General features: G+C 42.5%; 1 protein-coding gene across 1 annotated transcript in view; it reads right to left on the bottom strand.

The window, feature by feature from the left end:
• Positions 1–309: 309 nt before the first annotated feature.
• LOC310823344 (disintegrin and metalloproteinase domain-containing protein 12-like) overlaps positions 310–16085 on the bottom strand; it is a gene marked incomplete at both ends in the record, with an annotated part of 146657 nt that continues 130881 nt past the window's right edge. The window contains 8 exons of the mRNA XM_083696188.1: positions 310–332; positions 469–649; positions 2959–3216; positions 4705–4813; positions 5408–5597; positions 10077–10185; positions 11897–11974; positions 12316–12514. Of these exons, the coding sequence (XP_083552314.1) occupies positions 310–332; positions 469–649; positions 2959–3216; positions 4705–4813; positions 5408–5597; positions 10077–10185; positions 11897–11974; positions 12316–12514 (1147 nt within the window). The remainder of the gene's footprint in view (positions 333–468; positions 650–2958; positions 3217–4704; positions 4814–5407; positions 5598–10076; positions 10186–11896; positions 11975–12315; positions 12515–16085) is intronic.

The raw sequence follows: 16085 nt of genomic DNA, 5'->3' as shown, positions 1-16085 counted from the left end.
TCGTCCAAGTCACTACAATGCTACTGTCAAAAGAGTCTTATCAGAGCGCACGGATCAGAGTGCACGGTGCACACAGTAATAATAAATATAGAAGTTAAATTGTTCATTTTGTACCTGAGCGAGAACAAACGCACCTTTGAGAGGCACCAAGGTATAGGCAATCCCCTTTCCCTAAAAACTTTCTCAAGTTAAAGTCTGAAAGGCTTTGAAGAGTTGTAGTGCAATTTGTTTCTTCGTCTGTAGAAAGAAGTCTCAGCTGTCCTATTGCAACTCTGAGAGATCAGCTCATGTAATGAGTCTTTGGCAGTCTCAGGGGTAGCATTGGTGCAGGTCTGAAACAGGAAAACAGCAGACATCATTACAGCACAGAGCTAACCTTCAGTATATTAATATTGCGTTGCCACATGAACTACAGTGCTCATTATGAACCAGTGAATTTTAGGCCAGCCAGGCCTCCGTAGCACAGACCTGTTCGGTAGCGGGACAGGCCTCGCGAGCGTGGGCTGGGGCACGTGGGGATGGGGATGGGGAGAGGGAGAGGTCCAGGGATGTGGACCGTCACCTCAGAGAGTCTGAGGCCGAGACAAGAGCTCCTCCCCAGCGGGTCGGCAGGCAGGGGCTTCTGGGGCGGACTGGGCATCTCACGCTCCTACCAATGACAAACAAGGCAGTTATCCAAGTAGCTTATATAATATTGTTAGCGTATCTTCATAGACTTGAGTGTGAACTAGATGTACTTATGCATGGGATCTGGGTCTGGGATTTAAAAAAAAAAAGAAAAAAAAGGATGAAAACGTGAAGAGAACTTATCTTTTCCAACTCAAGACCCCATGAATGTCAGTCACAGACATAATACAAGACCTGCAAAGAGAATTCATGCCTGAAGTGTAGGGTATTTTCACACTTGATCCCTTTCAGCCAATTTTGTGAACTCAGGGCCCCAATTTCCTTCCGCTAAAGAGTGCTGAGCACCACTAAATCCATGTGCAAAGACCGTTTTGGTAATTTGGTGTCACCACAAAGTGGGTCTGGCCCGAACAAAACAAACTTTGCACCAATATAGGTGGGGCAGTAAATGGGAGTGGTGGTGGCCTTCGAAGGTGAGTTTGCAAACACCTATGACGTTCCACATTCAATAATTACCAAAAGGTGAAAATAGTCATTTGATCATAACACGCACAGCAGTTGTCGCCTGCTGGGGATAATCCCTCATACTACCAGCACGTCCTCTATAAATATGTAGAAGTGGGCCTTGTGTGTATACTGCATTAATACATTCTGTAAGCTATGTTCCCTAAAACATTGAATGACCAATGTTGCATATATTGATCGCCTCGGCTCTCTGTGCCAATTACTAAATCATGGAGCCGTGCATTTCTTTAATAGGGATTGTGGGGGGACATGCAGCGTTCGGTCTCTAGAGGGAGCTACAGGACCGTGGCAAGGGGAAGCGAGGCTTCGTTGCGCACCAGTTGCGAATGAACATAACCATACAGTCTTGATGCCATTTACAGAAAGGAAACAAGAAAGAATTCTATTATAAAATTATAATATTATTGTATTATAATTATATAATTATTATTTAAATTGGATAATTAAATGCATGTAGGTAAGAGTACACTAAAGTGTCAGTTAATTATTGTTATGACTAAGGGTTGTGAGAGATAAAGGAAAGTTATTTAGTTTATTTAGCTGATGCCCATGATCAAATTGGGGCCCTCAGAGGTTCTCTAACATGTTCTTCTACTCAGACCCCTCTGAAGCCAACTCAACTGAGACCATCTCGGGAGGTGGTCTGAGTTTGGTTAACTTTATGGTCCACTTTCGGGTTTTGGGGTGCAGTGTGAGCACAAAGCACATCCAGTCCACCTGTTATTGGAACCGCTCTGTCCTATCCTGACATGACTCTTTTGGACCTCTGGGCTTGCCGTATATGTCATATGCTTAATAAATGTGTTATTACCCAAGGTGCAAAGCAGTTAATTGGCCTGAGTTCCAATGAAAGACTGAGACCTCATCACTGCTGAAATGGACCAGCCACATAATTGAGTCCTCATTCAAATAGAATGGCAGTGTGAATACAAAAATACTGAGTTCTTGTACTTTTTTTTTCATCTCTTGGTTCATTTAAAGAGGACTGAATTCAGTTATTTTAAAGAGGACACTAACACCTCACTAGAGGGCACTGAGTTACAGTATGGGAGACATTAAACACAGCAAACATTAGGTGTGTGTGTCTGTGTCTGTGGAAGGACATCAAGTCTGAGCCTAGTAATGTTCAATAACATAACACAAAATTGATTATTAGCCCATTATGTGAGTGGTTCAACCATGTGTATCATACGTGACCGCTGTGGGTGGGTTGTAGTGGGGGTTACCCTGCTGGCTCAGCAAAACTCTGATCTAAATATGGAGTACTGGGCCAGTGAGGTTCTGTTGAAGAAGTTGAATGCAGGAGTGTATCATCTAGATTGATGTTGTATTCAGTGGAGGCTGGTGGAGGTATAAATCGGAGGACGGGCTCATTGTAATGTATGGAATGGAATGATGAACGATATCAAACACGTGTTTGATAGCATTCCTCATTCCATTCCATGCATTACAATGAGCCCGTACTCCGATTTATACCTCCACCAGCCTCCACTGGTTGTATTCCAAAGTCCATACTGTACCAGCATATTTTTTAGTACAGTATGCATAGCCAAGAATGCACTTTATTAGATACTAGTATGGATGTTGAGACACAAGCCAAGTGTAATGTACAGTATGAGTAAGTACCTGTTGGACTCCTTTTTCAATAGGTACTGTCAATTTCATGGATTGCGTGTGTATTCATGTGTCTACTTGTTACTGTGCTGACCCAGAGCAAAATCAGTTCCCAAGAAAACCGCAATATAACCAAACTGCATTTATATGGTATTTGTAGTCATGGAGGATGTCTGATGTCTGCATACTAACCTCGTCCATCTGGCAGGCTCTCTGTCGTGGCAGACTGTGGAAAGGGGTTTCCCGGGGTGGTGAGAGGATGGTGTGGGCGGGCAGGGCCCTGTGGTGGGGGGGTACAGGGGGCAGGGTGGGCAGGATGGGCTGGCTTACGCTGAGAGAGATGGGCATGGGGTGGCTGATGTGGACAGGTTGGTAGTGGGGGAGTTGACGCAGGTTGTGAGAATGGAAGTTGTGTGGGGGCAGTAGGGGCTCAGAACTCAGGTGGGACGGCTGTTGGGGAGAGAGTGGGAGAAAGGGGGAGGGAGAGGGGGATAAAGAGGGAGAAAGAACACATGAGCACTGTGAGGTTTGATCTATATAGGCCTATTTTCTCCTCACTCCCGCCTTCTACTCCTCCTCTTCTTCGTCCTCCTCTTCTCCTTGCTCCTATATTGTCTCCCAACTTTAATTCAAATTGCCTATAGATGGTTTACAGTAAGAACCCAGGGTTAAACTCAACCTAAACCCTCTGCTATATATACCTGTCATAGAGATTACAGATGTCATAAGCAGTTATAAAAACGGTTAAGACAGTTAGTTAATCGGACAAAAGGCGACTGTAAAAGCCAGAATCAGACCACCTGTCCTGCACAACTGTTACTCCTCCATTCGGACACACACACACACACACACACACACACACACACACACACACACACACACACACACACACACACACACACACACACACACACACACATACACACACACATACACACACAAACACACACACACTGCTGGACATCTGGACAGTCACAGAATTGTGACAACACAAACAGCCTGATTACAGCAAACTGCCTGCCTTGTCTAGGGAGACATACAGGAGTCCACAGACACACACACACATGCACGCTCGCACACGCACGCAGGCAGGCATGCACGCACGCACGCACACAATTTAATCAATCAACTAACTCCTCAAAACATAGTCTTTTATCAGGAGCAGGGCCACATTTTATTAAAATATCAGTCTCTCAAATAAAGTTTCTCAGCCATCTTCCAATCATCTTCCAGCCAATACCATCCTCATTAACATTGCTTCAAGGGAGAGAAATCAATTATCCACTACTCCATCATCTTGTTGTGACAATAAGCATGGAATTAATAGGTTGGGAAAAGCAGGCAGTTCTCATATTGTTCAATCCATACTGTGTTGTGGTGGGGGTTGTAATAGAGTATGATTGCATTAGAAATCTAATGGTGTGTGACATGCACGCATGGAAACAAAGGGAAAACGATTGCTGACAAGCTCTTCCTAAGTCCATATCCCATGACAAGCTCTTCCTAAGTCCATATCCCATGACAAGCTCTTCCTAAGTCCATATCCCATGACAAGCTCTTCCTAAGTCCATATCCCTGCCTGTTGCATAAAACAGTGATGGTTTGTCATATCATTAAGTGTGGCTATGGGACTACTAGCAACTTGCCATTGGAAAGAGGAAGCATTTTTGTCTTTTACTCCAACAGATGATTTGTTGATTTTGGTAAGTCTAAGGTTTAGGCTATGTTTCTGATAGATGTTTCGGATATTTCAGCCTCATAATGGCTTCATTGACTTTCATTGATGTCTCTTTGGTCCTCATGTTGACAGACTCCAAAGGCAAATGCAAAGCCTAGAATCAATTGGTGCCCTGAAATAGTGTGACTATGTATACAAATGGTTATAATTAGAGAGAGGGAGACAGAGAATGGGAGATGAGTAGATGGAGAAAGACCCACTCTGTATATGCTGCTCCCTGGCGGCTTGGCTGGGGGCTTGCGTTGTGGGGACCCCCTGTACATGGACTGGATCCGGGCAGGGCTGGTCGGCCTGTTGACCCTAACAGATCTATGGCAACAGAGAGGATACATTTATATACTCATTTATATACTGTCAGGAGCAGCAACTCTGTGAAGTCATAGAGTACTGTGCGGGGGTGTACTTTGGTGCTGTATACCAGTGTAGTAAATCTGTAACAACTGCAGTAACATTGGAAACCATTGATCCAAGGATACCATTGTCAACACATCAAATCCAAAACATATCATCTTTGAAAGATGGGACCATGATGCAGAACCCTGTCTAGCACTGTGTGCCTTCAGAATAAGTCTTGACATACAGTTAGGGACCTGAGGAATTCATGACTTGTTTTTTCCTGTTGTATCCCTCAGCCATCCATCAAACCATGTGTTGTAAATACTTTAACCAGAAAGCATATAAACTTATCTTTTAACAATGTTCACAGGAGGATTCCAATCATATGAGCTAATTTAAAGTAAAATGTGTGAAAATCTGTTGCTTACTGTCTGCAGTGCTGCCAGGATAAGATTTGAATTACATGTTGATAACTAATGACAGGTCACACAAATACACACACACCTTACATATACATGTACACACCTTATCGTACATGAAGAGAGAACTATCTGAGTCCAACTGTACCTCAGCTTCTCCATGGTGGTCTTCTTGTTGGTGAAGAGGAGGCGGACCAGAGTCTTCCTCTTGAGGAACACCACCAGTCCCACGGACAATAGACTGAGGAAAGTGACCAAGATCACCACGGTAACCACCCTTCTGTCGGCTGGCGTCACATGTGACAACACATTACACATTAATACACACACACGCACATCTACAGCACGGCACAGCACAGCAGACACAGGACACAAACAGAGAGGGTCAAGGGAATGCCAAGTTGGTAGTCAGTACACTACAATGCATTTCCAATACTTCATTCAATATGCCTTTACTGTTGAATGGCAAGAAATGTAAGGTAAAGATAGTATGGAATTATATAAGAGAGTGAAAAGGAGAAGGCTCAAACTAAAACCTATTTTGCTGTACTGAACTGTATGTTACACTAGACTAGAGAGCGTAAGCACCTGTTATCTTTCCTATTCATTGCATTTGTGACAGAATGAGGGGCGCCATGTTGTCAACTCGGTGGGACTTCCTATGAGTTGGGAAGACATCAGTCAATTGGATAAACATATGGTCTTCTTCAATATGTATATCTGTAGATTGTAAATGGCTTTCAGGTGCAATGAATGACTGACCTGAGACAATAGAGCTGAGTTGATACTACACTCCAGCATAGCAGGCACTAGAAACATTTGATTTGCCCACTCAATCACAGAAGACAAAGAAAGGTCACTACATGGCGCCACCTATATAATCACAGTACATTTAGTGGAGTGTGCTCTCTAGTTTTAAAACTCTATGCACTAGATGCAACACACTTGTGTTGGGAGAGACCACCTTTCTTTCAAGCGTGATGGAGTGCACTCAAACAGAAGAGGAGCTGATCCTATCGGACAATAGGGTAGGTGTTAAAGTGGTGAGGAGACACTAGTCCTGGCCCTCTTAAGGTAACCCCAATCCGTTTCCCTCATAGACTGAAAATAAAATTGTTTCAGCACAGGAAGTCTATGCCTCAGGGGAGTTACCCACCATAGAAACACCAGACGATTTAAAAATAAAAAATGGGCTTGGACTACTACATTTAAATGCCAGAAGCCTAATAAATAAAATGGACTTCATCAATATATGGGCTCAGCAGGCAAACCGAATCATTTTTATGATCTCTGAAATATGGCTGAATTTGTCAGTGCATGACAAGGATGTGTCCAGAAATAGGTATACCATATTTAGAGAGGGGGAGGTGTGGCTATTTTTGTCAAATGCTGTTTTACTGTACCTGTTCTGCTGTCCTAAATCCCAAATCAATATGAATGTTTAAGTGTGTGTTTTGGGAATAACTCTGAGCTGTCTGTGATAGGAGTGGATTGCCCACCATCTGCTCATGATAGTGCTCTTGATAACTTATCTGAACTACTATCCTCCTATGCACATTCTGAAGTATTAACAATGGGGGATGTAAACCTAGACTGGTTGTCGCAAGTCTCCAATTGTCACAGGTAACCAACACATCCTAATTTGAAGAACCCAGATAAATGTACATTTACATTTATGGCATTTAGCAGACACCTTTATCCAAAGCTACCTTTATCCAAAGCTACCTAAGTAAGTGAATCATCTATCCATCAGTCATTATAAGAAAAAGTAATCTATGCTAGGACCAGGGGCTATTGGCAATCACAATGCAAATGTAAAATGTATTTACAGGAGAGAAACTTGTACAGCGGGGTAGTGGGGATGAAGAGGTCTTTAGGAGGGACAATTAAGTTACTGTTATCATCTTGACAAATAGACCTTTGTTGAGAAACCAAGGCTGGGCCAAGGCCAGAAAAACTGACTCACTAGCTGATTGGCAGATTTTCAGACAGTGAAGAAATAGATGCACTTCCTCAATTAAGAAAGCTAAATCAAGCTACTTTCTAAGTGCTATTACAGATAATGCTGGTGATCCTACTCAATTTTGGAATTTCCATTATGTGTGATGTGCTAAATGCCAAACCCTGATCTGCTTTATCCATGCCTATTTCAGCTCTCTGCTCCCATGATTGCGGAATCATTGACACATATTTTTTATATTACTATTATCTCAGATGCTATCCCCAAGACTGGAAGGCAGCCCATGTGCTTCCTCTCGATAAAGTTTGTGACCCCTCTGACCTAGATAACTATCAATCAATATCCAAACAATCTTGCATTTCCAAAATATTAGAATCCTTAAATTCTCAGCTTCTCTTTTTTCTGTCCAAGAATGGTACACTAAACACATTTTAATCAGCCTTTAGCCGGGACACAGTACTACTTCAGTTGCATCCCTTGTAGTCAATGATATTGTTGTAACTGTGATAAGAGAAAACATTGCGCTGCCCTGTTTATTGATCTAACCAAAGTTTTTGACACTGAATAATTCACTGTTAGTAAGTAGGTTGTCCTCAGTTGGTTTAGATCAGAATGCTGGTCAGTGGTTTTCTTAATTACCTCATAAATAGAACTGCTAAATGCTGACAATGTTCAGTCACAATTTCTAGAGGTCACAAAGGGAGTGCCACAAGGCTCTATTTTGGGTCTGTTATTGTTTACATTGTATATAAATGATATTGGCGCCTTAGTTAAGGACTGTAAATTGCATTTCTATGTGGGTAATACTCTTCTTTTCTGACAGCCTCCACTGTGGATGTGCATCGTCTAACCTGCAGACTGCTTTTGACACCATTCAATGTGCACTTATTGACCTCAAATTAGTACTGAACGCAACCAAAACTAAGTATATACGTTTTGCTAGGGCTCACAAATCTGAGGCCATTATTTCTAAGATCTGTCATGAACTTATCATTTAAAACACATATTGTTGAGTTAATGAAAAAGCTAAGGTTTCTTCGATAGGAATAGGTCATGCTTGTCACTTGACAGTAGAAAGAAGATCGTACAATCAATGTTCCTATCAGTCCTTGACTATGGGGACATTATTATTACTATTATTATTATTATATGTATGTGACCTCCTCTATATTAAAACAGTTAGATTCAGTCTATCATTCAGCACTTTGTTTCATTACAGGTCATAAGTTTCATACTCATAGCTGTCTTTTATATCAGGCAGTGGGGTGCCTGTCCCTAACTGCTAGAAGGACCCTTTTGTATGTATATAAATACATAACTATCTTGCTATCTTACTTGACTTATTACCTGGAGATCCAGCACTTATCAGATGCGGTCTCAAGAGTGGTTAGTCCATGAGTCCCACATGTCTCCTCTGACCTGGGTAAAACTGCCTTTAGTCACTGTGCTCCTAGGGCATGGAATGACCGGCAGGATACACTGAGACTCGATGCCTTAGTTTCACTGGACCATTGAAACTTGATTATCGAATTCTTGGTGGAGGCTTGTTGTTGTTACAAATGATTGTTGTCTGTAAAAACTTAAATGTATTTTTAATGGAACCTAATGTAAATAGTGATGCGTTTAGATTACATATTCAGGACACACTTGAAAAAGAGACCCTGGTCTTAAGGTGCTTTTCCCGTCCAAGTATTGGAAAGAGGAAGCATTTTGTCTTCTTTTAGCTTTATACTATATAACAATTTGGAATTGAATTCAAACAATTACTATGAGGTTGAAGTAGAGATTCTCAGCTTTAATTTAATGGGGGTCTTTCAGATATGTTTCACCATTTACAAATGACAATCCTTTCTATACATAGTCCCCCATTTTCAGAAAATTGGCTTGACAGGTGTTTCTGGTTAGTCAGGTGTGTTCCATCAAAAAAAACAAAAAAACAAAAAGAGCCTACAGAGTTCTGGAAAAAGGTCTTGTGGACAGATGAGACAAAGATGTACCAGAGTGAATTAAAGTGTAAAGTGTGGAGAAAAAAAGAAACTGTCCAAAATCCCCAGCATACCACCTCATCTGTGAAATATGATGGAGGGATGTTATGGCTTGGGCATGTATGGCTGCCACTGGAACTGGCTCACTTGTCTTCTCTGATGATGTAACTGCTGACAGCAGCAGCAGAAGGAATTCTGAAGAAATATCTTGTCTGCTGAAGTACGAGCAAATGCTTCCAATCTCATTGGACGGCGCATCACCATACAGCAAGACAATGACCCCAAACATACTGTCATAGCAATTAGGGAGTTTATCAGGACCAAAAAGTGGAAAGTTCTCGAGTGGCAAAGTCAATCTTCAGATTTAAATCCAATTGAACATGCATTTAATTTGCTAAAGAGGGAACTTAGGGCAGAAAGACCTCAATACAAACAACAAATGGAAATGGCTGTAGCACAGGCATGGGAGAGCATTACTAGAGAAGATACCCAACGACTGGTGGGATCAATGGGTCGCAGACTTCAGGCAGTTATTGCAGGCAAAGTATTGTCAACGAAATATTAAACATGAGTGCTTTATTTAGATATTATAGGATTTTTTCCAATACTGTTGGAGCCCTGAAATAGGGGGAGTATGTTTAAAAATGTTGTAATTTCTAACCCAATCTGAAAGAAAACACCATTGAATTAAAGCTGAGAATATCTCCTTATTAATAGTTTGATTTCAAATCCAAACTGTTGCAGTATAGAGCTAAAAGAAGACAAAATGTTTCCTCTTTCCAATACTTATGGACGGCACTGTATCACAAGTTAACTTGCTGTTTCTCTGTCCATGTAACATGAGTTGTAAAGTGGGAGGCGTCACACTGTACCTGCCAGTCTCATTGGTCCACTGTCAATGCTGCCTCCAAAGCCTGCTGTGGCGCAGAAAGGAGGGGCCCAGTGAGGCTCACAGTGGCAGTTCTTCTTGTTGTTGCACACCTATAGTCACAATGCATGCTTGTTAACATTCAGACTACAGCACACATTGATACACTACAATACTAAGCTGTTAATATATAGCCTGTATTGGACCAATGTGTGTCTCTGTGTGTCTGTGTGTGTGTGTGTGTGTGTGTGTGTGTGTGTGTGTGTGTGTGTGTGTGTGTCCTCCTCTACCGATAGATCACACTCACGCATCGTGGCAACAACATTTTCGTACCCAACATTTATTTGATGCATATTATTGTACATACATTACTAGCTAGCACTGTATTTGCCTCTAGCTTGTGTGCTATCAGTGCTTCATTAATTTGTACCACAGGCCTGCATCAAAAGACACATACAGTAATAGGATCCTAGCCCACATCTCAAAGGATCAGTTCTCCAAACACACCACTTCATCTATCATTCCCACCCTCAGGCTTCATGTGGCCCGTGGGGCCCAGGGGGTCAGGGGGCCAGAGGCTGGGCTGTGACAAACATGATAATGGAGAAAACATGTGGGGGGCAGCCCATCCCCACAATACGACATTCCCCGTTTTCTAATCGGGATCCAACAGAATTCCCTAGCGGGATAATGGGGCCCAGCTGTCAGCTGTAGGGAGGTCTGTGTCTGTGTGTGGCTGGGATTGACAGACATTGAAGAGCTCTCCCTGCCTCGAAGGCTTGGACTCCCCACCTCATGTAAGGTGTGTGTGTGTGTGTGTGTGTGTGTGTGTGTGTGTGTGTGTGTGTGTGGGTTACTATTTCATGTAACCTTTATTTATCCCGGCCACATTGAGATAAAATCACATTTACAAGAGAGACCATAGGAGAGATGTATGGATGTGTTAGGGTTAGGGGTAGTTATAATAATTATTCATAGCTCATTTTAGATAAATTCATACACTAATGACAAAACAACTATCTCAATGTATGTCTGCCAATCTTAAAACATCAAATCCAAAGTTAGAATGGCAATCCAAAGAAAGAAGAAAAACATAAAAGTAAAGGAAGACTATGGCAAGTTCTTCCTTCAACTTTGATTTAATGTTGTTGTTTTATGTTCACCTCTGTTTATGTTGCAACAATGCAGCTGTTCAAAAGCTAACCATAATCTGGCCCTGGGTCTGCTTTGATTCCCTAACAAAACAACAAAGACGTGAATACAATATAAAACTAAACAACAAAGTAAATTAAACATAAAAGGCTTTATCTTTGCATTATTTATGGGAAATTCAAACAGTGGTTTCATTTTGGCTAGCAGTGGTGTTAGCTTCAAGACAACAGCTGATGCCATTGCTGATGTCTACTTCCACACTCCCAATGCCAAAAGATGATGGAAAGCTATTTAATTAGAACATAAATTACACCATTAAACAGGACTAATTTAACCTCTCTTGGGTGATGGAGATTGATCCTGCAGTGTGGGAGTAGCTGCCATAACTCTAGCAGTACTGTAACTACACTTTCGTTCAATGTGTAGCAGAGCAGGGTCTGTTGTGAAGTCCTATTATTGTAGGCATCGCTGATGTCAAGAGGATGCTGTGGTAATATTAGGGTAATGACACTACTGTTCAGGACGTAAATAAATACCTGTGACCTACGCTGTGTACCACGTGGGTCTGCACGTCAACCAGGCAAGGTATGTAGTACCTTGGAAAGGAAAAGAAACTCCTACTTCTATGCACAACTGAACACAAAACGTTCACATACAACACTAGACACTCACCCCTCGTCCACTGCACTTGGCTGAGCACTTGTGCACCCCAAACACAGTGATGTTCTGGCACTGACGATTCAGACACATCTGTGGGACAGGGAGGTTTATTATACCTTTGGTATGATGTTGTTCTGTAGAAGTTTAAAATAATTTCTTGATCATTAATGTAAAGCATATGTTCCAGTAATATGACCAATTCAACATGATAGCAATGGCCCAATAACATATTGGTCCTATATAATACCCTTATCCCTAGGCTCCTTGATGATTCCACCTCATGGAGGGCTTAAAAATGAGGGTGGTTGGTTTGGTATGTGCTTTTTGCAACTCTATTGGTGACTGTACACTCTCTATCTCTATCTCCAACTTTAATTGTTATCTCTGCTTGACAACATTATCATCACCTCCTGGTACAGTCGGTACCTTACCAAGCCCTCGCCACACTTAGTGCCAGCCAATACCAGTCCAGGGTCTGGCATATCATCACCCAGGTAGACGTGGGTCCCCCGACACAGGATCCGGCCCCCTTCCTGGAGTGGAATGTTTGTTTCTATGGAGACTGCATTCGTGCCAATCACAGGCCGGTTGGCACCTCCCTGGCACTGGATTTTGCCACACTTAGCGTCTCTGTATAAAAAACACACGTGCACAGCTTAAATGGTAACACTTTACATTAATGTACCCATTATAGGTTTATAATTAGTTAAATAAATCATCTATAACCAGTTTATTATTACATTATAAACATTGATAACTCATTCGTTGGTTTTTAAGTTTTTAATTGTATTTGCTAGTTTTTATGTATTGTATTGTAATTACTATTAATTACGTTACCCTTAATAATGTACTATAGCCATAATGTCTAACCCATACACAATACCTCTACCTCAACCCCATGGTACATTTACAAACGGTCGGAAGGCTCTGGCCAGCTGCTGCCTCGGCGAGCTAACTATATGATCGTTTTGATGCTGTTGTCATGACTGGTGTGAGGAATCCTCCTCATCCTGCTGCTTCCTATACTGGCTGCCAGATACTCCTTTGTTGTTTTTCTTATTCACCTCATTTAGTTTATTTGCTACATCTGTGCCTTGTTTTAACCCAGCTTTATAAGCCTGGTGTATTCACCTATCTTTGTTCAGTCTTGAGCTTTCGCTTATGGATGTACCTGTGTTTCCCTGCGAGTACCAAGTAAAGTTTACATTAGATTTTTGCAACTCTGAGTCCTGCCTCCTTTCTGCACTTGGGTCCACTTGAAACCACCGTTACAACTGGCTAACATAGAGAGCTATTTGGCTAGCTCAGCACCAATGTGGCTTCATCAAAGCTTAAAACAGCTTGTCGTTTAAACATTGATAACTCACAATTAGCAAATTTTTATAAATTGTTTTACATTTTGGTGCAATTACATGTTATTTTACACATGCCTATTATAATTGTATAAACTGGACTGTACAGACGTATTTTTTCGATTATTTCAAGTTATCTCTGGTAACAGTCTACTCGGCAACAAAGAGGAGCCTTTGCGTCAGAACTATGTTTTGAGAATATAGATATGTGGAATCTAAACAAACTGTGGCGGAGAGATATGATTGTGGACTAGTTCAGAGAATAAGCTTTTTGTCCTCTGAAGGTTTCCCAGCATGTAAGAAGGATATGTTTGGGTTGTTGGTCAGAGAGTTTTTGGGAGGGGCTTCCTGTAAACAACTGTTCTATACATCTAGGGTTTGATGTTGTTGCGCTCTGCTTGAAGGTTTGTTTGTTACTGACATTTTATTGCAAGTCTTATATGAATCTTATATGAATGATAATGAATTATTCATTGATTGATTGGAATTATTGGACCCTTTGGTGGACCCTTCGGTAAATTGACCCAGGATATTAATGGGATTTTAAAGCAATAAAGAAATAACTCACAAACTAGTCTCAATGGAGAATGATTGAGGGTGAATCACAGAGAGAGGAGATGGCTCTTCTGAAGGTGCTTCAATGGAAGGTCAAAAACCAAATTACCCTGACTTCATCAAATCAAATCAAATGAAGTCAAATTTTATTTGTCACTTATATCGCATACAGTTGTAAGAGACAAAGTGAAATGTTTTAGGATCTTGCTCCACATTCAACAACAGCAGCAACAGCAATTCAATAATAATTAATAAAAAGTGACCAAAAGTAACAATCACAGCCCTGCTGTTCCTAGGCCATTGATTCAATGACATGACTGTGGTGTGTTTGCAGGCTTGGCTAAGCCACTAAGCCAGCAAAGTCTTACTCTCTGTGCTGGGCGATTGTCCTCTAATCATCCCACTATGGACAGCCTCATTCCTCATCCCCCTTTTCCACCCTTGTCCCGGATGAGGCCCTGTTATAAGGCCTCCCAGTAGTTCTAGAAGGCATCACAAATAGTTTACATTTACATTTTACATCTATACATCAGTCATCATAAGCAACAATCTATGCTAGGACCACCTGCCATTGGCAGTCATAATGCTAGAAAAAGGTAGGATTTTTTTTATTATTAACAGTAGAGGAACTGTACAGAGGGGTAGCGGGGGGTGAAGAGGTCTTAGGAGGGACAGTCTAGATGGGTCTTCAGTCTACGGTGGAAGATAGGTAGTGACTCTGCAGTCCTGACAGCAGTCGGAAGAATCTGGTAGAATCTGATGTGAGCTGCTACTGGGAGCCAGTGAAGGGTGCGGAGGAGGGGGGTGACATGAGAGAATTTGGGGAGATTGAACACCAGACGGGCAGCAGCATTCTGGATGAGCTGCAGAGGCCTGATGGTGGAGGCGGGGAGCCCAGCCAAGAGTGCATTGCAGTAGTTAAGGCGGGAGATGTGCCTGGACCAAGATTTGTGCTGTTTCTCTCATGAGGAATGGACGTATCCTTCAGATGTTGTAGAGGAAGAATCTACAGGAGCGATCTGTCGCTGTGATGTTCGCCGCACAGGAAAAGTGGTTGTCAAGGATCACCCCAAGATTCTTAGCTGTATGGGAGGAGGTCACAATGGAATTCTCAACTGTGATGGAGAAGTCTTGGAGAGGGCAGGCTTTCCCTGGGAGGAAGAGCAGCTCAGTCTTGTCAAGGTTGAGCTTGAGGTAGTGGGCTAACATCAAGGCAGAAATGTCTGCAAGACTTGCCGAGACACCTGCCACCACCTGAGGGGGGGAAAGAGAGAAAGAGTTGAGTGTCATCAGCGTAGCAGTGGTAGGAGAAACCATGTGAGGAAATTACAGCCAAGAGATTTGGTATAAAGGGAGAACAGTAAGGGCCCGAGGATGGAGCTCTGGGGGACCCCAGTGGTGAAAGCACGTGAAGAGGACAGCAACCCTCTCCACGTCACCTGGTAAGAGCGATCGGCCAGGTAGGATGCAAACCAGGAGAGTGCAGAGCTGGAAGGAGGTCTTTGGAGATGGATTGGAGAAAGGGTGAGGGGATAGGATCAAGAGGGCAGGTGGTTGCCCGGTTGGTTGTGACAAGTTTTAGTATAGCATCAGGGGAGAGGTTGAGGAGTGAGGAAAATGTGGAGATCAGTTTCCTTGGGTCAGAGGCAGAGGATTGAATTTTGGAATGGTAGTAAGAAGCTTTAGAAGCTGATGCAGATGCGGTGTAGTTGAGGAGGAGAGAGAAATAGGGTTTTAGGTCATCAGGGAGGCTGGTTTTACTCCATTTCCTCTCAGCTGCCCAGAGCCCTAATCTATAAGCTTGCAGGGTTTCAGACAGCCAAGGAGCGTGTGGAGAGGATCGTGCTAGCCTTGTGCTCATTTACATTACATTTACATTTATGGCATTTAGCAGACGCCTTTATCCAAAGCGACTTACAACAAATCCATTTCTCTAAGTGAATCCTCTATCCATCAGTCATCATAAGAAAAAGTAATCTCTGCTAGGACCAGGGGCAGTCACAATACTAGAAGATTACTTTTTTTTAAATGTTTGTTTTAATGTATTTATTTACAGGAGAGAAACAGGGGCAAGTAGGGAGGGGCTGTTCCCTTTGCCCCCCGGTAGGCGAGCACCAAGGGTTTTGAAACTGATGTGAGCTGCTACCGGGAGCCAGTGAAGGGTGTGAAGGAGGGCAGTGACTTGGGGAGATTGAACACCAGATGGGCGGAAGCATTATGGATGAGCTGCAGAGGCCTGATGGCGGAGGCGAGGAGCCCAGCCAAGAATGCGTTGCAGTAGTCAAGGCAAGAGA

The sequence above is a fragment of the Argentina silus genome, assembly GCF_951799395.1.
Source record: "Argentina silus genome assembly, chromosome: X".
Lineage (NCBI taxonomy): Eukaryota > Metazoa > Chordata > Actinopteri > Argentiniformes > Argentinidae > Argentina > Argentina silus.
This window is presented reverse-complemented; position numbering and strand designations above follow the sequence as displayed.